At 32.5% G+C, this 24,493-nt stretch overlaps 2 protein-coding genes across 2 annotated transcripts; one reads left to right on the top strand and one right to left on the bottom strand.

Moving 5' to 3' along the window:
- Positions 1–717: 717 nt before the first annotated feature.
- On the bottom strand, positions 718–11,041 carry LOC129966463 (uncharacterized). Its single transcript, XM_056080888.1, has 3 exons — positions 10,353–11,041; positions 9,953–10,247; positions 718–920 (listed from the first exon to the last, which is right to left on the bottom strand). The coding sequence occupies exons 1-3, from the start codon at positions 10,908–10,910 to the stop codon at positions 718–720; spliced, it is 1,056 nt and encodes a 351-aa protein (XP_055936863.1). The 5' UTR covers positions 10,911–11,041.
- Positions 11,042–22,127: 11,086 nt separating this feature from the next.
- LOC129966462 (uncharacterized) lies at positions 22,128–24,089 on the top strand. Its single transcript, XM_056080887.1, has 3 exons — positions 22,128–23,238; positions 23,338–23,781; positions 23,836–24,089. Exons 1-3 carry the CDS (start codon positions 22,128–22,130, stop codon positions 24,087–24,089), a joined length of 1,809 nt encoding a protein of 602 aa, XP_055936862.1.
- Positions 24,090–24,493: the final 404 nt, after the last annotated feature.

Genomic DNA, 24,493 nt, shown 5'->3' with positions numbered 1-24,493 from the left:
ATGTAGGTTTACTTAAGTTCTGACTCAAATTTTCTATAGTATGGTATGGTATAGTTTAGGTTTTCTGGCACAAGGTACAATTTAGGGCAAGTTGTGTCATCCACAAGGATATTTAAGCAGTTCCATCATAAAGGTGTAAATAAAACAAGGATACATTGTAAAACGTCAAAAGTTTAAAAGGTCTATGATTTATAATGATTTGGTACAAGAATAAAAATAAATTTTAAATGCTATGAAAGAAACCAGTAGGTTTTAAAAAGTAAAAAATTTTCAGTGAGGTTTCTCACCCACCAGGTCCTGTAAATTTGAAATAGGCGAATGAAAGTGAGTTAAACGATCAGAAGTAAAATTAGGACATTGAGTAAGAATATGTGCAATAGAATTGATCACTCCACAGTTCGTACAATGAGGAAGCTTCAACTTCAGGCTTGTTCACCAAACAGCAAATGTCTATGTGTGTCCAATGCATAGACGAATTAATTTCACATCTGCGCATCAGTGTGGTAAAACTGACTACAAAAGTAATTCGGTCTGAGAACAAGTACATTTTAATGTTGAACTTATGGCGGCACTATAATAAGGCCAGGTTTGGGTGTTCTGTCTAAAACAAATTTTTTCGCTTCTGCGTATGAAATATTTCTTCTAACTTTCAGGCTTTGAATTACTTTTTCCATTTAGGATAGTCACGGGAATAAGCAGGATGGAGCCCAGAGCAGTTTAAACATTTGAAGGTTTGTGAGCTACAAACTGAAGTTTCATGAACATCAGCTGAGCATTTGGCACATCGACGGCTGCCATGGCAAGTTCCCTGCGAATGTCCGAATCTCTGACATTTAAAGCAACGTAGAAGATTCGGTACATATGGTTTAACTTTGGATTGTATATAGCCAGCACGTATAAATTTCGGAAGTTCCGGACTACTGAAAGTTAGAATGACATGTTTTGTTTGGAATGAATGAACCATTACGTTTAATTTTTATGCGATGAGCTGCACAAACTTTTTGGGAATGCAATTCCCGAATGAGTTCATTTTCCGAACAATCAAAAAGATCTAAATCAGAGATGACTCCTCGAGAATAATTCAGTGTCCTGTGAGGAGTTACCTCTACAGGGAAGTCTTCAAGTTTTGTTAATTTCTGCATCGTAGCAATCTGTGTTTTTGATGAGGTCTCAATAAGAAGATTCCCGGATGGAAGTTTTTTAGTAGATTTCACATCACCAATAAATGAAGAAATCAATCTTTGAACTATGAAAGGTCTTTGGTGTGTGTAATATTAGAAATCTAGTATCTTCAGTGATAGGTAAACATGGCAAAGTGTCTGAAAACCCATGCAAAAAGGGGGAAAAAAATTCGGGCCACGACGACACCGCCTTCCACGGAGCCCAACAAGGGAAGGAGCCACTGGCTCCCATTCCCAGCCTTAGCGCTTATCATGGAGCTAGCTGGAACCTAGGAGCCTATACGCTGAGAGTCACCCCCGGGGACAGTGACCACCCTTAAAGCTAAGCCCAAGGAGTAACCCCTTCGCTTGATCTTCTTGAGCAGCCCAGTCAAATATCTGGGATACCGGCCGATTGATGCATCAAGGACCGAAATGTACCACCCGTTTAGACGGGTGGTACATTTCGGTTTAGACCCTTAGAGGGTCACCACGTACGGTGAACACGTGGAGTTTTTGGTTGTCCATGCGAAGCAAGAAGCAAACAGAGCGGCGACAGCTTCTCATGGCAAGCTCCCTCGCTTACCGTCGAGAGAATGAAGAAAACAGAAGGGGAAGGGGGGATTTTAAGTGAAAAGGGGATAAAGAAGAGAAAAGAGATAGAGGAGTAGGAAGAGAAAAGAAAGAGTAAAGATCCCTGGGTACCTCGGGATTGGAACACCTGTACCCACCTAAAGAAGGTGAGCCCCTGAGGGGACAAATTTTCTATAAGACAGGAACTTAGATGCTTCAGTTCCTTATTTCACATAAAATAGTGTGTCTTGATTTGTTACTTAATTATCAAGAAACCAAATTTAATTAATGTAATTAGCTAAATGAGTCACTTTTCTTAAGCCAAATTCAATCCTAAAAATATTTTAACAAATCATGATTGTGTAAAAAAAAAATGACCTTTTAAAAGATTAAGGAAGAGTTTTTCAAAATTTGAATTAGATTTTTCACCTAAACATTATTTAAAACTTTAAATTTTTCCTTCAATAATTTTGAAACATATCAGACACAAACCATTTTTTAAATTATTTTAAAAATACAAAAATGAGTTTTCCGATGAAATTTATTTTATTTCCGTGCGTGTTTTTACCTGTAATTTATATAAAATTTTAAAAATATTTTTTTTTAATATACTAATTATAATTAATTTATACTCACACACATTCCAAAGATATTAAGTATATTCGTTAGTAATTATTTTCGGTACAATAAAATCAGAGGAATCAAACATAAAATATTCCAGTCGAATTATCATGAAAAGTACCAAAATGTGGAGCAAGTTCGGGAAAAAAAAATTTAGGAGCAATAATCCCCTCTCCTTTCAACACGTCTCTGATCACAATGTATTCTTAAAGTCGAATTAAAGGACTTATTTGCAATTCTAAAAAATTCAATTGAAAACGATTTTCTATCATTGGGGCAATTGTGTTTTTTAGTAGTCAGACAGAATAACGTTTAGAAATTTAGAATGAAAGTCTTTAAAGGAGTGCTATGGAAAAATAAACCCATTCATCATAATAAAAATTCTTATAAAGAATATTTCCAAGAAGTTGAAGATCATAAGTCAGATAGTGAACCGGACTAAAACGAAGTCTTCGAATGCCAATTAAACCCTCAAGGGGTCGTTTCTCTTTTCCTCTCCTTAACAATATCTATATAAACAGTTTTAAGAAGAAAATGTCATCAAACTGAAATAACAAAAATTTTTATTGCGGATCACTTTCTAAAGTTCAGTATATCGCAATGCCAAATTAAATTTTCGAAGAATTCAACACAAAATAAGTTTTATGACTTTTTAAAGACAATCTAAATAATATTTAATTATAGATTTGATATATTTATTTTAAATTATAATGCAGCTTTTTTTTTAAATTATGGAACAACAAAATATAAAAGTTTCGGTAGAACAATGTTCTAAAAGTAAATAACGAACTGCTAGAAAAATATTCTAAAATTAATATCAATATTTATAATAATAATTAAGTTTGCACGGCTTTTGTACACTAGGCGACAGTACAAAATGAAACTATCGGAAATACCACACACAAAATAAAATATCTAGAGGGACCTAAGCAGTTGTCTATTTAATAAAAAGGTCATATTCAGGCACTGCAGAATTGTATTCAGACTATCAACATATACTCTGTTGAAGATATTTTTCATTAAAATGAACTTGTTTTTACACGAATAAAAACAATGCAAGGAACATAAGTTGCTAAACTATCAGATGTGAAAAATTATTAAAAGAAATAACCGCATGATTGACTTCTTAAAAATAAAAATTGCTTAATATTTCAGTGACAAGCTGTTTCATTCATCATTTAGATAAAAAGAAATAGTTTGTCTTCAATATTAGGATATAAATTTCTTGGATAAAAAATTCATACAATTATTAATTCTTCAGACTGGTTATGTGTTAAAAAAAACTTGTCAACACTATAATGAAACCTCATTTGTAAAAAAATGAAAATTACTTTAATTTTACAGAGTTTTTTACATCCAATATATTTAATTCACCCAAAAAAAAATTGCATGCAATAATATAGCCTTCAAATGAAATTTGGTAAGGAAAAACTAGTCCAAATATAGTGTTCATATATTATGAGAGGCTTCTTTTTTTACAGAATTTTAACACAGTTTAATTATTTTTTTTCTATAAATTTGGTACTCATTCTTTCTGAATTTCACAGAAAAAACGGAAAATCAGCTCTTCCCTAGAAAAGAAGAAAAAAAAAAAAAAAAAAAAGACAAGAACTTATTTTCTCAAGTTGAAAGTTTAAAAGTAGGAAGTATAGTCATAAAATCCAGTATTCACATTCTACCTTTCTTTTTTCCATTGAAATTTCCCATTCACACCCTATGAGCATAAACAATCAATATCAGCATTTGGCAGGAAAAGTTTTATAACTGAATGAGCTGATTTTTTAGTGATTCACTTGTCATTTTAAAATTAGGATTTATCACATACCTATTTTGCTTATAAAAAATCTTAACTCATAATTAAAATTTTTACAATATTTAACAAATATCTTCATTACCTTATGAAAAAAAGACTAAAAAAAGATGTTGTATATTTATTCTTAATTTCATAGACATGGCCTTTTATGTTGGATATTGGCAATAACCTAGTCACATTTTCCAAAAAATATTCAGTCAACTGTCTCCAAGCAAGACACTGCAAAAATGTGCTGTGTAGTAAATTATATAAAACATAAAATCAGGAAACAGTACTTTTTTTCTTTTCTTTTTTTACCTTGCTAGATAGTTTATTGCCACTCTATAATTAATTTTTTTAAAATACAAATCTTCAAAATCATAAATAATTTTGTTAAATATAAAATTTGTTTCTATTTTGACATTTTTATTTTATTCTTTCAAGTTATAATGATATTCTCTCAGTACTCCAATGTGCCAAAGAAATAGATGAATTTTATTAAGTTCACTAATTTTATATACTATTCCAAGCACTTATAAATTTGTTTCATTTGCAAAATGAAGAAAAGAAAACTGTATCTGGGAGACATTTATTAAATTAATTGATAACCAAAGATTAATTATATTTATTAACTATGTAAAAAGAAATCATTAAGTAATAGGTATAAATGGAAAAATAAAATAACATAGAATCATTAAAAATCTGTAATTTGTGAAAAGTAATAATGTAGCATATTCTTATTGTTTTGTTTCACTTCAGAATGTGAGAACTATACATCTTTATATGAGCTGAAAGAAGAAAAATCAAGCTCAGCAATATCCTTGCAGATTTTCCACAAGCATGGCAAAGTGATGAAATATGCAGACAATGAATAGATAATATAACATTATAAATTTCTACATATATTTCAACCATCTACATCTAAATAATTTTTATACAGATTTCTATGCCCCCCCCCTTATAAGAATGTACACTAAACAAATGAAATATAATTATTTTCATATTATCTAAATGATCTATTTTAATTTTAAATACAACGCAGCTATAGCATGGAAAATGTTCCATTTCTTAGCTGTCACTTACTGCTTTATTTCTTGAATTCTTGTTTGGATATATTTGTTAGTTCAGAGCCAGGGTCACCAATGAGGAAGATTGATGAGGACGAGGAGCAAACTCGTGACGTTGGGATTTGTAGCCGAGTAACAAGACCCCTGGACAAAAGTGTACACTCTTTCCAGAGGCTGTTATCTGGCTTGTAAGCTTCACCACAATTTCTGGTATGGATTTATCCTGATACTAAATTTTTTTTTTCATAAAGGAACTTCCTAAAAGTTAAAAGCTTAAAAAGAAAGCCAGAAATTTCTGGACAATCTTTTCAGCTAAACCATTGGGAATTTGTTCCTTTATTTTAAGACAGGAGAAAATAAATAAACTGAAATATATACAATATAACAATATAAACTGCAGTATAAAAAATTAATTTATTTTTCTTATAAAAATATATACTATTTTGGTAACAGTGAGCTTTTATTGATATACTGATTCAAATTACATTCACTAAATAACAAACAACATTTAATAAACCCATTAAAATGAGACAAGAACAATTTAAAGTAACACAATCATATACTTATATTAAGTCGTTTTTAGTATGTTGCTTCCATTATGAGCTTGTTTCTTCCTGTTTTGAATATGTGATTAACTTAAATTTTTGAATTTAGTCACTTACCTTTTCTTGACACCATCAAGGCACTCCATTTCCAAAATTATCTATTCTCACTGAGATTAGCAATCATAACTTGCATTAAATCTTCTGTGAAACTAATAATAAAAGAACTTCCTAAAAGTTAAGCTTAAGAGAAAGCTAAAAAACTTTAGACAATCACTTAAAATTAACCATTGGGAATTATTTGTTCATGGTGTTTAAAATTTAGAAGGGATAAGGGATAAATAATTCCCATTAAGTAAGGTTAACAATTAATCAAATTTATTATTTTTAAATTAATAAAAAAATTAAAATTTTCACAATAAAAGATTTAAAAAATTTAAGTTTTTAGTAATCTGTTCAAACATTAGGGCTCTAAATGAAAGTATGTTGAAGTCCTGAGTTAAAGAAAATTTATTCAATTTTTGATGTGCATAAAAACTTATATAAACTCCACAATTAAAATCATCAGTTTGTTTTATATGAGGTGGAAAAAGTATCTGCCAGTGGCTTTTTGAATTAAGCAATTTATTTAAAATCTTAGACCACTTCCTAACCAAAATTGCAGTATTATTATCTGGTCTGCCAACAAGTGGATCAAAATATTCAAATGTTTTAAGTTTTATATTAACAATAATCAAAGTCCAATGACAATTTAAATTGACAGGGATAATTAATAAATCTAGATTTGGCAACTCTTGAATCCAAGAAAATTTAAGAATATCCTTCTGATTAAAAATTAAAACTGATTGCAAGGATTCTATTGCTTTACAATTTCTGAATTTCTCGGTTAACAGAAAAAGAAAAGCATCAATAGCAGAATCATAAAGCCAACCCTTCTTAAAGCTCGGTGACACAGACTTTAGATAATTCTCTTCTTTCCGAGTAACAAAAGGATCTAAAGATTTTAATATATAAAAAGAAAGATTGATATTATTAATAGTTACTACTGTTGCAGTAGGGTTACCCACATTCATCTTACTAAATTTATTGAATATATTAAGGCTAGTACATACAGAATTTTCTCTAGCAGAATAAGCTTTTAAAGGAATAATTTCCTTTTTATGACCATCAGGATCATCATTACTTTTTTCATCACGACTAAAGCATTTAGAAATTTCTCCCGCATGATACGATTGTAAAGGTGCAATCTCATCTATAATACTGTCAGGTTCATCAATATTTTTTTCATTTAATCTTTGCCGTTTCCTATTTTTTTCCTGAAATGATTTTCTCCTCTTTTGTCTTTGAGAAGTTTTATAAAATTTAATCAGAGGGGGAATTTTTTGATTGGGAGCAACATATACGCGAGGCGTGACAGGAGCAGGATCATCTTTGTGACAGACAACTCCACACATACCAGATACTAAAGTATTTAAAAAATTTACTACATTAGTTAGCATAGTTTCTTGAATACGAGGAATTTTAATTAATTCCAAAATCTCGGAGCATAGTTTTTTGCATTCAGCTTCTTTTGTGTTAAAACATTCAGACGAAACATTACCTTTCAATTCCAAATTTAAGATTTGGGGCTCAATTCCTTGTGCATTTCTTTCATTTTCAACAGCATAAAAATCATCTGTTATGTATGTTTTCATTTCAGAATACAATAAATGTACTTTATGAATATGTTTGCAAAGGTTACTATTGTCTTCACAAGAACACACATACAAATGACTACATAGTACTGTACAGTTAATATCAGTACATTTAAAACAGCAATGATCTAATAAAAGACAAACATCTGTAATTTTTTTTATTGAGTATACTATTCCCTTTTTCGTCTATGAATTTACTTACCATTGATCATCATGTTTAACTGTATCATTAATAGGAATTTTTACACCCATTTCATGCTTTTCTTTAATAGTTTTATTGAAATTTGAATTTAATGGAACATTATTTACAACATTAGAAGAATATTTTAAAAACCTATCTGTTTCCATCTTTAAAAGAGTTAAAATTAGCTCATCTATGCGCCTATTAAATTTACGCTCAAAATATACAGTTTTTAACTGATTATGAAACGATTCACAGTAATTATTTGTATTGGTACCACCATGTGGAAACTGTCTATAGCAGGTAGAATAATTTTTTACAAAATAATCAACAAAATTTTGGCATTCATTTAAATATTTACTAATAAAAATTGAAACTTTATTATCAAAATCCTCTAGAGACTTTTCATTCATTATATTTAATAATTCATACGACATCTTCATACGGAGACATTTATCATGGACTTTAACAGTCAACTGCCTTTTCCAAGCACGGTATACATGCCATTGACACAATAGATGCTTGATATCGGGACCAAATACAGAATTAAAAGTAAAACCATCATCATCAGTCATGACTGTATTAACTTTCAAATTAGGAATGCGACAATGTAAACTAGAAAATAAAGCCACTAATGTACGAAAATCTAAATCATTTGTAATAAAATGCGCAACAGGATATCCCTGACCATATTCATCTTGCACATGCAATGAAAGAAGAAAAAAATCATAATGGTTTGTGCCATGGGTAGCATCAATACAAAGGATTTTATGGGAATGTTTCATAAGCATGTCTTTTTGAGCTTCAGTTTGAAAACCTAATGCAAAAGAATTTTCACAATTTGGTAAGCTATCCAAATAAGAAGGTCCAAAGATAGTATCCGACATTAGTAATTTGAAAATTAAAATGGGATTATATTTTTCATTTTTTAATTTCTCCACAGTACAGAAAACAGACATGGCATCATTAATCGGCTTTATTGTATTATGTAGATGCCTTGAATAAGACTGTATAGTCTTCCGAGAAATAAAAACTTCTTTTGTTGGGCAAATTTCTTTTATCCCGACAGCCTGCATCACCACGAATTAAGCTTACTATTTTTGAAACAGGAAATGATAGCAATAAATAAGATTTGATTAAATTACGTGTATTTTCTTTAAGTGGGTGGTATCTTTTAGCATGTCGTTCTACTCTTGATTGAATCCTTGACAGATATGAAGAATAAAAAAATTGGTAAACATAATAATGAAATGTTTTATCACCCAAAACTTTTTTGCCTGTTGATTTCCGGAAAAAAGTATAAGTAGAAGAACTTGCAGCTTCTAACCAAATCTTAAAATTCTTAAAAGAATCAAAAGAAAATGTTTTGACATTCTGAATTTGATGCACAGCACTATGATGTTTATTTAAATACCATAGATTAGAAAAGACTTGATTGCACTCAGATTGTACACAAAAAAACAGTTCATTTTTCTTGGTAAAATTGCAAGTTTCTTGACGACTTTTAAAAGGTTTTACAGGAATAATGCTACCACATTTTAAACTTTTTGGGGATTTTTCATAATTATCACTCATAAATTGAGAATTATGTACATTTTGATTTATTCCTACATCTGCAATGGGGTTTATTATTGATTCCTTGTGAGAGTTATTATCCAATACAATACAGTTACTTTTAACTGGCAAACATGATACAGTTTGAACCTCAGATTTACAGCTACGCTTTAAATGATAGCTAAAAGAGGATTTAGAAGAATAAGACTTTAAACATAATTTACAAATTCTAGGATATGTATTTTTAACTTTGGAAGGACGTTTAAATTTTTGACAAATATCTGAAACTGAAGATGTTAATTTAATATCTCTACTTGCTTGTAGATCCTTTGCAGGTCCTGCCACTGATTCTGTCAGACATGCATTTGTTTCCAAAACCCTACTGAAATTTTTTCCAGATGGGGATAAGAAAACACGAGTTTTTGATTTGTTGCATTGATTTAAATGGTTTGAAAAAGAAGATTTAGAGGAATAGGACTTCAAACATTTTTCACATAGTTTAGGATAACAGTCTTTGACAGGTTGAGGGCATTTAAATTTCTTCAGGTGATTTGAAAACGAGGACCGCATAGAATATGTTTTCCCACAATAAACACAGTTTTTAGAATAGGAACAATTTTGAGCGAGCGAATATTCCACCATGCAATATTTTACAATTTGTTGGCAAAACTGAAAATTTATTTGATGTGGGAATACTACTAAAAACATTTTCACTAAACTGACTGAATGGAATGCATGGGATCACAGGCAGTACAAATTGAGTATTACCTTTAGAAGATGGCAGAGAAGAAATATCTTTCGTCAGCAGAGCAGCTGACTGTTGCACGGGTGTAGAAATTAGCCTTGTAGACTCTTGCTTTGGCCTAGCAGGTTGCACGGGCCTAGGAACTGGCTTGGCAGACTCTTGCTTTGGCCTAGCAGGTTGCACAGGCCTAGAAACTGGCTTGCCAGACTCTTGCTTTGGCCTAGCAGAAGAAACAAATGCTGCGGGAAAAAATGGCAATAGAGGAAACTCGGAATCATCAAAAGAAAAACCAGAGTTGGAAGACTGCGTCTTTGCAATCTGCAAAAATAAAACAAAAACCAATTATAAATTATCGACTTCAGGCTTGCAAAAAATTTTTAAAATCATTGTGAGAAAAAAAAAAAAAAACGTATTCATGCTTACCTTTTTAGATGCTGTATCTGCTGAGATGCATCCTGTTAAGGATTCAAGAAAACAACCTGCAAGCAGCTTATTACCCCATCTGTTTAAATGCAAGCCATCTCTTGCAAGATAGTTTTTCCAAGATGGCTGGAAAGAACTGCAAAAGAAAAACATTTGAAAATAACATAGTTCTTTAAGTGCACAGTTTATGGCTCGAACCTTATAGTTTAGTGTCTGTAAATAATACTCCGATTCCTTATACTCCTTTCTGTGGAAATCAAAATCTCTTGGAACAATACTCGAGAAAATTATTCTTGCACCTGGGTCATGAAGTAATACCTCAGTGGCCAAAGCTCTATATTTTTTAAGTATTACTTCAATAGTATCCAAAGATGCATTATTTGTGCCAACATGCACTAAGACCCAGTCATAATTTTTGTGTACAGAAATATTGCTAGCTAATCTTTCAATAGTTGCACCAGGATAGGAAACAATGTCCAAATGAAAGTCAAGTGATTCAACAGATACATACTTATGCAAGTATTTGATCATGGAATCGCCAATAAAGAGAGCCCTCATTGTAAAACAGTGAGATAAAATGGAATTCTTTCAAAAGCTAGTAATAGTAACAAAATTCTGTACAAACTGCCAAAAAAGCATACAGCAAAACAGAAAACAATTATAAGATTCAATATACAGAAGATGTTAAAGATTATTATTAGATACCACAAATAAATTTGAAACTATCAAGTTCAATACACCACTGAATAATTAAAAAATTGAAATAATACACAAATTAAATGTAAAAAAAAAAACAATTTCCCAAGTTAGCACTAATCTGGAAATTAAAATCTTTCAGATTATAGATAATAATAAGATATAATTAATCTACGGAAAAACAAATAGTAAAATTAAATATAAAAGTTTATAATATAAAATACAAGCACAAAGAAACTTTTTTGTTTCCTAGCTAACCCTAATTAGTATGTTCAGTGATACTAATTCTAATTAAGTTAAGTAAAGTAAAAAAAAACCCTAAATAATATAAATAAATAATGAAAGATAAATAAACAATATAGATTAATAATATATAAAAGAACAAAATGAATTCTTATCTCCACAAGCAAATAAAAGGTGTAAGAGATTCAATACACACGTCTCACGTACAGCAGGGCAAAAAAAAAAAGGATTAGTCACTAAATATTGCTAGATAAAGCCCGCGCTAAATGACCAGTATGACGTCAACAAAGTGTTACGTCATATCCGATGAATTTTGGTTCACATCCGGTAGAATCAGGGGTATACTTCCGGTGGCAACGACTTACTCCAATCTGTAAAAACCGAAAAAGAACAACGCTCATTTTTTTTGAAATATTCATTGTGAATAAACGTAAAAAAATGTTAATTTTATTGGAGTCAGAGGAGCACTGGATAGGCAGGGAGGGGGAGATGACAAATCCAACAGGAGGCAAATACACTTTTTCGAATTTAGCTTAAAAATAGCTGGTAATAATTAATTTCGCACTTAATTAAAATCAATTTAGTAACAATTATCTCTGTAAAATTATTCACTCTTTTAATTTTAATTTATATTCAGATGCTATCCCTAATTTTTCTCTCATTGCTAAAAAATTTACTTTTACTGACTATCTAAACATTGTCAATATTAATTATTTTTACTATTTTTACTATAAATATTACTATTTTTTATGAGGCTCTTGAGATTTAATTGCTCTATCTAATTCTAGAAAAAAATAACTATATTTCGTTCTAGGTTTTAATATATAGATTGAAACACAAGATGGAGAAATAAGTCACCTCAATTTGTGATAGCATGATCATGTAAATATTTAAATGAATTTTAACAAGGAATACGTTTCCTATTACCATAAGATATTGTACGACATCTCCACGATGTTGTATGATATTTTGGATGTTGGTCAAAATTGTTGTGATATCATAACAATGTTAAAGGGCATTTTGTGGTAATAGTCTTTAGTTATTGTGAATTTGGTTCTAATTTAACAAAATTCTTAATCTTCTGCATTTTTTTTGTTGTTGTTTCTTATGACACTTTTCATAGACAAGCCGGCTGCCGAAGGCACCGATTTTAAGCCGAGAGATTATCTCTTGTTTTTCGGTAGCACCATCTAGGGTCAAGAGTACGTCTCAGCTATTCATGCGTCATATTCGCTTTCACAACCCCTTTTTACCGGGGGAATGGAGCACATTCACACATCTCAAAGAAAAAACACAAATGAAAAACAACCATTCCCTAACCGGGACTCGAACCCGGGAACCCCAGATTAGGAGGAACACGCGCTATCCCTATGCCAGAACGCCGGCCTTCTGCGTCTTTTTTTTTTTTAATACCAATGAAATATTTCAATTTCAGCAAAAATGAATCAATCGAACAGGGGTACACCGATTTATAAGTGTTTAATACTGGATCCAGTGTTATCATTATCGATAATGCTAACATAAGCATAACATATTAGCTACATTTCTTGAAGGTGAACAAAGTTCCTTGCTACATTTCTTGAAAGTTTCAACAATATATAATTATTGGAAAAGAATAAATACATAAGATGCTATCGACTCAAAAGAAAACAAGAAAAAAGTAAATATATGCTTATTCGTATAAATCTTCCAATTCAGAAGAAAGGGGGTGCAGGGATCATTTATTTTTGAAAGCGGTTCCTTGAAGATAATTAGAGTTTCTTTCGCCTCCAAGCGAGGGACTTTGATAAAATGGATAAATTCTTCCTTTCCTTCCTTCTTATTTCTAAGATCGGAGCTATCTGATGTTGTTGCTCGAAATGTGATTCGGGAATTCACACTCGTGTGTCTTAACATAATTAGCTCAAATACATTCTTGACAATGAACGCAATCAACTATGTATCGATTGTGCCTGAATGACATGTATATATGCTCTTGTAATGAAGACTATATAAAATGGACATTGAAACTAATTTAAACTGTTTTATCTTTTCAGAAATCCAGAATAAGTAATAAAAAATATTCGACATTTTCACTAAAATCCGATTTTTTTAATCGTGATCAAGTACTTAGAATTTTCGAATAAATATTGCAACAACGAGAAGATGTGGTACGAGTCTGTCTGAAGCGAATAAACACAGTTGTTTAAAAATTTGCTATTGTTTGTACACATATAATATAGAATACAGAAAAGATATGATGGCATTGTTTTTTTAAGAAAGCTGTATTTTGTAAATATATGTACAAAGGTATTCTTTTAAGCATTACTTAGTAAGATATAAAAATGCACATGGTTAAAATGAATTACTTAAACATTAGTTTCCCCAAGTGCTTATTGATACGTGTATATTTAGAACTGAAAACCAATGCATTTTCTACTAAAGCAATCCCATCGTGAAATTTAACTCCTAAGTACTGAGACCTTCATCTAATAAGATCGGCATCTAATTACATCGGCATGCAATTAGATCTGCATCTAATTATATATGCTTCCAACTATACTCTGTTTCACCCTAACTTGGCAGTAGTGTATATTCTAGGCATGCCGAATCACAGTCTCTGTCAGGGGAACTGGGTTACTTTAAAGTACAAAGTTACTAGAAATGTAGATCGCTGGCGAAACTTTATCTCGCCAATTTTTCGCCAATTAGTAAATATTTATTTACTTTATTATATTATCACTTTATCGCAGAATTAATTGTGTCCTTATTTTCATTATTTTTTCAATATTATCGATACATTATTTTAATAAAACATTAATGTTATTTCATTTCGTTTCATCGTTTCTCAAAAGAAAACCCTAAATCTTTCAATATTCGGTAAAGCGTAGTTCGGCTAATGTTTTTCGAAAAGATATCTGTATAATCGTTCACATCTTTTAAAACTTTATCTAATGTTGGGATCTCATTTCTACGAAAATATGCATGGATTTTTCGTCAAATACAGGATAATGTAAAATCATCCTATTTTACAAGACCTGAATGTTTACCTACTGAGCCTGATCATTTCTTTCCAGGGGTACTTAAAGAACTGGATGCCTTTATTTCTTTTTTCAAAAGGAAAACTGTTCATTGCGAAACACCTGTAAGGTGCGAAACTTTATCGACGATTTGATTGATAGAATCTTGAGGGTTTTCTCGGAGTCGAGAATAAACGTTTAATATGTTTCTGCATGCTGCACTTATTGTTGGTTTCACTCGTCTTGAAGGTGTGCACAGCGTAGTCGGTGATAACACTTTCTCTTTTTCAGACATTTTAGAAGTGAATAAAAATAACGAATCGAATAAATATTCAACAATCAAAACTAATAACTACTAATGTGATTAATAGTATCAAAAATATCAGCTGGTAAAAAAGCGAAATAAAAAAGTACGAAAGATTATAACGGTTGCGAACTGAATGAAGCTGAGTTGGCGGAGACGTAAAAGAAAAACGCGCCAAATATTTGACCTTGAAGACCGGTTCTAGCCAAAGTGGAATTCATTATGTCAATTTTTTAGCTTTATTCGTTCGCTTTATTTACAAAATACTTAACATATAAGCACTTCTAACTTGAGAATAATTTTAAATACATATTGATAAAAAAAGGATTTCTGTAATTTATGATATTACTTGATAAATTTCTGCGCATTTTAACTATTTTAAAGTCGGAATTGATGGGGAACTCTTTCCCAACGCGGAGCGTCACATTTTCTACCTTTTACAATACTGCCAAGTTAGGGTGAAACAGAGTATAGATGTGCATCTAATAAGATCTGTATCAGATCTGCATCTAATTACATCTGCATGTAATTAGGCCTGCAGCTAACTAAATCGCCATCAGATCTGCATGTAATTAGATCTGCATCCAATTAGATCTGCTTCTAGTTACATCGGCATCAAATTAGCTCTGCATCAGATTTGCATCTAATTAAAAACTATTTTTGAGTAAAAATGTTAAAGGAGAATTTCTGCTATTATTTTACTTTTTAGTTTGAAATATTGGTACTACTTTTAATATTATGATTTTTTAGGTTATGTTTTAGTGTTTGTACATTAAAATTGCTAATAAATTCTTATTTTGTATTCGCTTTCTGTTTATTTGTTATTATAATTTATAAGCTCCATATTTTATAAAAACATCAAATTTGTGAACATATTCGAAATTTGTGAACATTGTCGAAGTTCATGAATATCGTGTAATATTTAAATTGACTACACGTTCTTAAATATTACCAGGAAATATATTTGAAATGCAAAAGCTGAATATAAGCATGTACGATAAATGAATTAATTTTTGATTGCATTTTGATTGAATTTTTGATTTTAATCTTAGAAACCATGTATATGATTAAGAATAGGTATAAGAATTTGTTAGTAAAACTGTACACATGCGGAAAATTATCAAGCTACATTCGGTACCATAACTGAATTTTGTCATTCAATCGTCGCTAGAATAAAATTAGCAATGAAAAATGTTTTGAAGATTTAGCTTGCAGTTTCAATTACATACAGCAATTCATTACTTATTCCATAATATATTATACTGCAACATGAAATAATACATTTACCCATCTGAAATGTTCAGAACTGTAATTATCAGATGACAGTGACATCGTGTAAATTGAATTTTGCAACTGCAACTTGACAATTCTTCGATTTCAGTAAATTTGTAAAAAGTTTAGTTGCATATCTTACCTTTAAACTCTATATTTATTAAAAGTTGCTTAGATATACCTATAAAATAGGTTTCAGTCACTGAAGTTTGGATTTTTACAACAGGCTTTTCTTCAAAATTCAAGCACTGAGTGCTTTATTTGAATACTTTATTATTTTAAGCAATGAAATCATTGAATTTTCTTTTCTTTTCTTTTTTTTTCAGTTTTACTGGATATTAAATATTAAGAAAATTAAAAATATATTATTTCATTTTTATTAATCTGGAGATATTTTTTAGCAAACTCACTTCTGGTGTCGCTTTGTTACTTAAACCAAATACACAATGATTAACTAATAACTGATTTGTGCCATTTTAAGGTCTTCTGCAGAGTCATGAAGGATACACAAGTGATAAATCTGAAAAATTTAGTATCTTGGTACGAAAGGATAAAATTGATTATAAAATTTCGTCTTTGTTAAATAAGTCGGGTTTGTTAAAAGTTTCTTTTACAACTATTTCAATAATTTTTTATATACCAAGTATTTAAAACAGAATTAAAAATATAAAATAATTTCTCTTAATCTCATACAGATTTATAATCTCATAAAGATGATCCTGAAATTTTATATTTGTCTATTATAGGGCTATAAAATTGCATGAAAACAATATACCGGGTGCAGCAAATTCGTGCAAACTTCAAAAAATCATAATAAAAAAAGTAATGCTCGAAAAAAAAAAAATTGCGGTTTGTGGGAATATGTTCAGAGAGCCTTTGGATTTCGTTTTTTCCATTAAAAAATGTATTTAAAAATGACCGATGGATGGCGCTCACACGGTCATACCGAGACGGTTTATGCAAATCAGGAAAACAGAGTACAGTAACATTATAGTACGTTTTATTTTAAATCAAAAGATGACAACATGACCGCCAACACAAGGCATTAAGCAAGTGAGGCGTGTAACTACGCCTATTACATCTGCTTGTAACATGTCGGCATCGATGCCACTAAAGACCAATGGGGTCAATTCATGTGACGTAAAAGTCACATGTCATGAGCTATCCGCGCATGGCATTTAAGTTTTATCCGCACCGCTTTCGTCGATTAGTCTGCCATTAACGTTCTCCGCCGAGTATGAAGCGGATTTTTTTGTTTACATTTGAAGTTATAATTTTTGAGTCATTTTCTTTCCTCTTATTATTTGTTAAAAGAGGAAATACTGGTGTGCTGATGGATGCTTTAATGCGAAACACAAGAGTGACTGTCATGATAAAATGTTTTCTTATTTTCCTTTCAACAATCCTGCCTAGGATTGGTATCTTTGGTATAGATTTTTTCAAGCCTTCGAAGTCGGTGATATGCTTCGATCATTTTGAAGAATTCATTCAGTGTGTGTTCATTTATTAAATCGTAAATGGAATTCCAGTAATAGCAAATGTTTCTGTAATTTTTTAAAAAAATTCTTCGAAAAAAAGTAATCGGTAAGCTATTTGCCAACAAAAAAAATCAAACAAAATCGTGAGAGCATTTCTAATTCACTTTATTGATATTTGATGAAATTTCTGATAATTTTGAATATGCTTAGAAGGTTTTAAAATGCTTACATGAATATTACATTGCATTTTCTAAAAAATCTTATCTAAATTTAATTAATGTAAGTAAACAAACTCCTGCTGCAAAAATTACAACTGCTATAATACTAAACTTAGGTGGAAGTGAATAAATTTCTTAAAGATTTATTTAATAAGTAAAATCTTTACTAACTACTGAAAATTGAATTTTCTATTGACTGTTATAATATATATATAATTGATGTATTTTATTAAATGTGCTCTTAATTTGATAAATTGAGTGCTATATATAAGAAATATATATATTTAAGTTTTGAAAAAACATGCCATTTAATTAAGTATATAAATTAGTTAAGTATAAAAACCATTAATTAACATCAAATAATTTTTACATTTGATTTTTAGTTTTTGGCATTATAATAAAATGCATTATGAGGTTTTACTTTTTTATTATGAACCGTAAAGTTTTCTTTATCTTTTAATAATTCATGTTATTCAGTTATTGCTGGGTAATCATGTCTAATAACAAAAGAGTAAAATGGATGGCTCCAGAAAGCATTATTACTAGTTTTCTAATTACATTTGCAGATTTGTGATGGATTCAAAGTGAATTTATATCAAACAACTCTTCTATTGTTAAAAATGAAATGTCAATAGTTTATTGTATTTAAACAGAAATTGACTTTTATCATAATATCATGTTATACCATTTTGCACCTCAGTGATTTCTGTTTTAATAAATACAGGTCTTTTCATTAAAAATCAATTTCCATATCAGCATTTATTATATAATTTTTATTTCCAATTTCACTGCTACATGCATGTCTCACTTTTTTTTTCCTATTTTTTTAACATATCAATTTTGAATTATAAAATTCTGTAAAATCATAAAAGCGTCTCTTCTAACTGATCTTTATATTGTTACAAAATTTTTCTATACAGCAAAATATCGTCTATCAATCGTAATGACGCAGCACATTTAATTGCTATAGTTCCACAGCTTTCTTGCTGTCTAATCCTCCAATACCTTATTTTGTCGGCGACTCCGACTGCTCACCACACACCGCCTCTTTTTACGATCCACACGACTTCTCACTATCCATACAACTTCTTCAGATACACACGACACGACTCGGACGATCCACACAACAACAACAACAACTACCCCGTAGCTTCTGAGTGCCCGTCGTTTATAGTTCCGGGAGGCGGGGCTAGAATCTTCTGACCAATCAGGGCGTACCTGGCTGCATCTCGGTTGTTAGTGGATGGATCTTGAAAGTTCTCGAACTTTCCGGTACTATCCATTTAGTCGCCAAACTCGCCAAATTTATCGCCAAGCCGCCAAATGCTCGCCAAGTCTGTCGCCAAGCTCTAAGTTCATTGATCTCAGCACGTACAGGACCGATCGTACAACGGTCTTTCTTACGATGACTCTATTCGTGCCGGGTAGCAATATTATAGGTTCGTAACATTGCTCCCCTCTTTAAAGACTGACGTCCCGGCAGTTCACTTCAATCCAGCAGCTGGCGTAGGCTTCCGAACGATGTGATGATGTTGATGCATTTGGCGACTTTTGCACTTTCGAAGATGACATCATTCGCTAATTTGGCGGCGACTAACGATCCATCCGAACCTTCTCAATGCTTTTGACACGGACCTCTTCGTCGTTTCGGATTGTACACCCAGACTTGATCCCGCTCCTTAAAATGCAGGATGTCCCATGGAGCCAAACATCGTATTGCAACGGATTTCTCCGGAACGAATTCTTGCCAGGATGGTCGGTTGGTCATTTTGAACTTCCTCCATCGAACCAATCGACTATCAGGAAGGTCCAACAGTGCCCACTGGAGTCCACTTGAAAGCCAGGGATTCAACTTTGTCGACAGAGCTCTCACGGGAATACGTCCACCCTTTCCCGGCCCATTCTCAACACTCGAGAATTGTCCGCCGTCCTCCACACAGGAACTTCTGAAGAGCGCATCTGTCTTTGCGGGAAGGGTCCTTTTGCGACGACGTAGCTTGACCAGATACACAGGCGATTCTTCGGCTTCTATTTGCATCACACCACTTTGCAGATCCACAGCAAAGCCGAATTCTTGAAGGAAATTGGGGCCAAGACTGCAGAGATCAGCGATTCGAGCCACGTAGTCTTCATCCGTGTCATTATGCAAGGAGACACTAAGAGGCTTGCTAAGAGATTGTCCCATCGACCTTCGGGATGAATCCAGTCCAAACAGGGTCTCTTTAACAGATGCATTCATAGGCATTGAGCACGGGTCGCCACTAACAGACCCGTCCAAACAGAGTTCATCTTCTCCATCCCCAAGTGTTTGCACCTTCGATTCCACTTCAGGGGACTCGTTCGGAGAAGCCTGTTTCAGCCCTGCAGATATTTGACAGTCTCTCTGTTCGTGCATCTCCTCATTGAACTTCGGTTCACCCTCCGGATGGCTAAGCTCCATTTCGGTGACACTGGTCTCCATTCGATCTTCAGTCTTTTCTTCCACTTGGCTCTCGCTGTTTCCTTCAATTTCTTCTGTGATATCATGGACGTCTTCGGTTTTGTTACTTTTATTTTCTAAAATTTCTATCTTGAATTCATTCATCAATTCCTCTTGTCCTTTCTTTATCTCTGCCATCATGGCAAATAACAATGCGAATTTTTCATCCATTTTTCTGGTTCAAGGCATACACAGGAAAGTCCAACTAATCCCACTTCTGACACCAAATGTTACAAAATTTTTCTATACAGCAAAATATCGTCGATCAATCGTAATGACGCAGCACATTTAATTGCTATAGTTCCACAGCTTTCTTGCTGTCTAATCCTCCAATACCTTATTTTGTCGGCGACTCCGACTGCTCACCACACACCGCCTCTTTTTACGATCCACACGACTTCTCACTATCCACACAACTTCTTCAGATACACACGACACGACTCGGACGATCCACACAACAACAACAACAACTACCCCGTAGCTTCTGAGTGCCCGTCTTTTATAGTTCCGGGAGGCGGGGCTAGAATCTTCTGACCAATCAGGGCGTACCTGGCTGCATCTCGGTTGTTAGTGGATGGATCTTGAAAGTTCTCGAACTTTCCGGTACTATCCATTTAGTCGCCAAACTCGCCAAATTTATCGCCAAGCCGCCAAATGCTCGCCAAGTCTGTCGCCAAGCTCTAAGTTCATTGATCTCAGCACGTACAGGACCGATCGTACAACGGTCTTTCTTACGATGACTCTATTCGTGCCGGGTAGCAATATTATAGGTTCGTAACAATATCCTATTTAACTTCTCTCTCTCTCTCTCTCTCTCTCTCTATATATATATATATATATCTTAATATATATAAATGACGTGTCACGTTGTTTGTCCGCGATGGACTCCTAAACTACTAAACCGATTTTAATCAAATTTGCACACCGTGTGCAGTTTGATCTAACTTAAAAGATAGGATAGCCCTTTTTTTGAATTTTTAATTAGAATTTTAATTTTTAATTAAAAACTAACTTTCCCGCCAAAAAAACACTTTTCATTTTTTCCATCGCCAAATGAGTACCACTTCAGTTTTTTTTCCCAACCGGATAAAGTATCACGAGCTTATGTTTGAATTTTGTTTTACTGTGCAAGGTGGCAATTCTCAGAAATAAGATATTTTATTTGAAAATGATTAATTCAAACGTTTTAACGGATCACTGATTAATATAACATACTAAAATTCTGCTTTTTTTAATTATAAAGAAGTTTGGAAAAATACTTGGAGGTGCACAAGGATAATTATTACTTTTCGTTTTGAATGAATTCCGATTCTTTATCTGACTGTTTACTAAGAAAAATGCTGTACGGCAATAACATTTGTTACCTTCATTGAATTTTCAATTAAATGATTTTATCTCTTCTGTTAAGGATATCGTAAAAAAGGTAAGTGAATAAGTTCCTCTAATAGGATAATAAAAAAATATTAACTCATTTGTATGCTAAATGAAATGTAATCTTTTTTTATATAAATTATTGAAGATATGATAAAAAATAATGGTTACAATAATCGTTTCAGTTTTTCATTTCTTTACTAATAAACTGCATGTACGTATCAAGTTATGTCAGCTATCATTCACTTCAGCTACAATGCTTATCATTATTTAATAAATGTTTCTGAAACTGATTTCATTTTGTAAATGAATTTTGAATTATTGCAACAGACAAATGTATCAATGACGGAATAAATCTGATGGCAACTTCATGTGTGGAATATAGCTGAGGAAGCCAGAATCTGTATCACTGAAGTTAGAGGATTTAATATACATCATAAAGGGTTTATACTAAGAAGGAAGGTATTAAGAAGGAACAAATTATTTGTTCATTATTTGACAGTCACAATTATCTGTTAGCTCCAAGCGATTCTATGAAAAAGTAGTATAAAGCTTCTCACACTTTTTCAATAATTGTACAAATATTTTTTTTTCCATTATTTTTATTCAACCTCTATTAAAAATTATTTTGCACTCCTCATTTCAATGTGTTATAATAGCACGTTTTTCAGTTTTTTTTAAATATTTGAACATTTAAATTATTATTTTCAGTCGAATGCCACCGAAAAAATCTAACCTCAACAACGAGCGGAGCAGAGAGGCACGGCGCAAACGTGTTGAAAGAGCTCATAAGTCGGCAGAACAAATCACAACAAGAAATGTAGCTCAAAGAATCAGGACAGCAGAGGGTCGTACACAAGAATCTCAAGAACAGCATGAAGAACGTCTGCGACAGACTATTACGAGAACAAGAGCGGCACGAGAACGAACCATAGCTGCAGCACGAGTACAAGAGCGACAGAGGCAGCAGACCAGCCGCTCATTAATACGTGCATCATTTGTTCGTCTTGCTTTCGAATATGCACCAGATATTAACTACTCTGCGCATCCAAAAATTGGTATCGGTGCAATGGATAAAGTATGTCAATATTGTCAGGCATTGAAATTTCGGAATGAAACACCCGGCATGTGCTGCGCATCAGGAAAAGTTGTGCTGTCACCTCTACCCACTCCGCCAGAACCTTTATTATCCCTTCTTGCTGGCGAGTCAGACGATTCAAAATTATTTTTGCGTAAGATACGCAAATTTAATTCTTGCTTCCAAATGACGTCATTTGGGGCAACTAAAATTTGCGATCCCACATCCAATGGGCGTAATTTTGAAACTACATTCAAAGTACAAGGCCAGGTGTACCATAAAATCGGATCATTGTTGCCAATGCCTGATGATGATCCAAAATTTCTTCAAATTTATTTTATGGGCAATTGTGAAGAGCACGTGACAACTCGGTGCCAGTATAATTTCATTGACCAAGCATCGGAAAGAGGGATTGTGATATTGCTGGAAAATTTTTTAGACGATCAGAATCAACTAATTCGATTGTTTAAAAGAGTTTCGCCACGATTGCAAAATGACAACTATCAAATCGTCATAAAAGCAGACAAAGTACCATTAGGTGAACATGCTGGCAGATTCAACGCTCCAACTGTTGATGAGGTTGCCGTTATTATGGTTGGTGATCCAGTTGACAAAAGAGCTATAAAAATTACACGGCGAGACAACACTGTCAGTACGATTTCGGATCTACACCGCTCATATGAAGCACTGCAATATCCATTAATATTTTGGCAAGGACAGGATGAATATCACCTTAACATCAAACAGTGTAATTCAAATACCAGCAAATTTGAGAATTAACTATTTATTTTCTTACTGTATGTACGAATTTTAATTTTTTACTCCATTTTATTTTTTATGTTTTTAGGTGCTGAAGGAGATAAAAAAGTTAGTTCATACAGATTGATGGTTAGACTAAATCAGAAGAACTATATCCTTCGATATCGTCAGCTATTCCATCAATACATTGTTGATATGTATGCTAAGGTTGAAAGTGAACGATTGCGGTTCATTCGATACAACCAGGCTAAATTACGATCGGAAGAATACATTCACTTACGAGATGCTGTTGTTGGAAATATCGATGGAAATTTAAACCCCAATGATATCGGTAATGCTTTCATTTTATCTTCAAGCTACATCGGCGGTCCACGGAACATGCAGGAATACATACAAGATGCAATGACTTACGTACGTCATTACGGCCGACCAGATTTGTTCATTACATTCACATGCAATCCGAATTGGAAAGAGATACAAACTTTACTATTACCAGGACAACAAACAATTCATCGTCATGATATAACTGCACGTGTGTTCAAACAAAAATTGAAATCTTTAATTGATTTTATTGTTAAATATTCAGTTTTTGGTATCACACGTTGTTGGCTGTATTCGATTGAGTGGCAAAAGCGAGGTTTGCCTCATGCCCACATTTTAATTTGGCTTCAAGATAAAATCCGTTCTGAAGAAATTGATCAAATAATTTCAGCCGAAATTCCAGACCCATCAATTGATCAAAAATTGTTCGATATTGTTACCAAACACATGATCCACGGGCCGTGCGGTGCTTTCAACATGACGTCACCATGCATGGAAAATGCAAGAAAAATTTCCTAAAGCCGTATACGAATGACACTATCACGGATATTGATGGTTATCCAATGTATAGCCGCAGAAATACTGATAATGGTGGCCACACATTCACAATGCGACTGCCGAATTTTACAAATCAAGTAGAATTTGACAATCAGTGGGTGGTACCATACTCACCATTACTTTCAAAAACTTATGAGGCTCATATCAATGTCGAGCTTTGCAGTTCTGTAAAATCAATTAAATACATTTGTAAATATGCAATTAAAGGCAGTGATTTGGCCATATTTGAAGTACAAAATATAAATAAAAATGACGAAATAACACGATACCAAATGGGTAGATACATTAGCAGCAACGAAGCTATTTGGCATATTCTTAGCTTTCCCATACACGAAAGAGACCCTTCTGTCCAGAATCTAGCAACA

This window comes from Argiope bruennichi, chromosome 4 (assembly GCF_947563725.1).
Source record: "Argiope bruennichi chromosome 4, qqArgBrue1.1, whole genome shotgun sequence".
In the NCBI taxonomy this organism is placed as follows: Eukaryota; Metazoa; Arthropoda; class Arachnida; order Araneae; family Araneidae; genus Argiope; species Argiope bruennichi.
Note: the sequence above shows the minus strand (reverse complement) of the source record. Positions and strands in the feature narration are given on the sequence as shown.

Coding starts and splice junctions, on each gene's coding strand:
- LOC129966463 (XM_056080888.1), bottom strand. CDS start 10,910: ATGAGGGCTCTCTTTATTGGCGATTCCATGATCAAATACTTGCATAAG. Junction 10,248..10,352: donor CAGATACAGCATCTAAAAAG/GTAAGCATGAAT, acceptor TTATTTTTGCAG/ATTGCAAAGACGCAGTCTTC. Junction 921..9,952: donor TTCTCTGCCATCTTCTAAAG/GTAATACTCAAT, acceptor TCTAACTTTCAG/TAGTCCGGAACTTCCGAAAT.
- LOC129966462 (XM_056080887.1), top strand. CDS start 22,128: ATGCCACCGAAAAAATCTAACCTCAACAACGAGCGGAGCAGAGAGGCA. Junction 23,239..23,337: donor TCACCTTAACATCAAACAGT/GTAATTCAAATA, acceptor TTATGTTTTTAG/GTGCTGAAGGAGATAAAAAA. Junction 23,782..23,835: donor TCGTCATGATATAACTGCAC/GTGTGTTCAAAC, acceptor TTAAATATTCAG/TTTTTGGTATCACACGTTGT.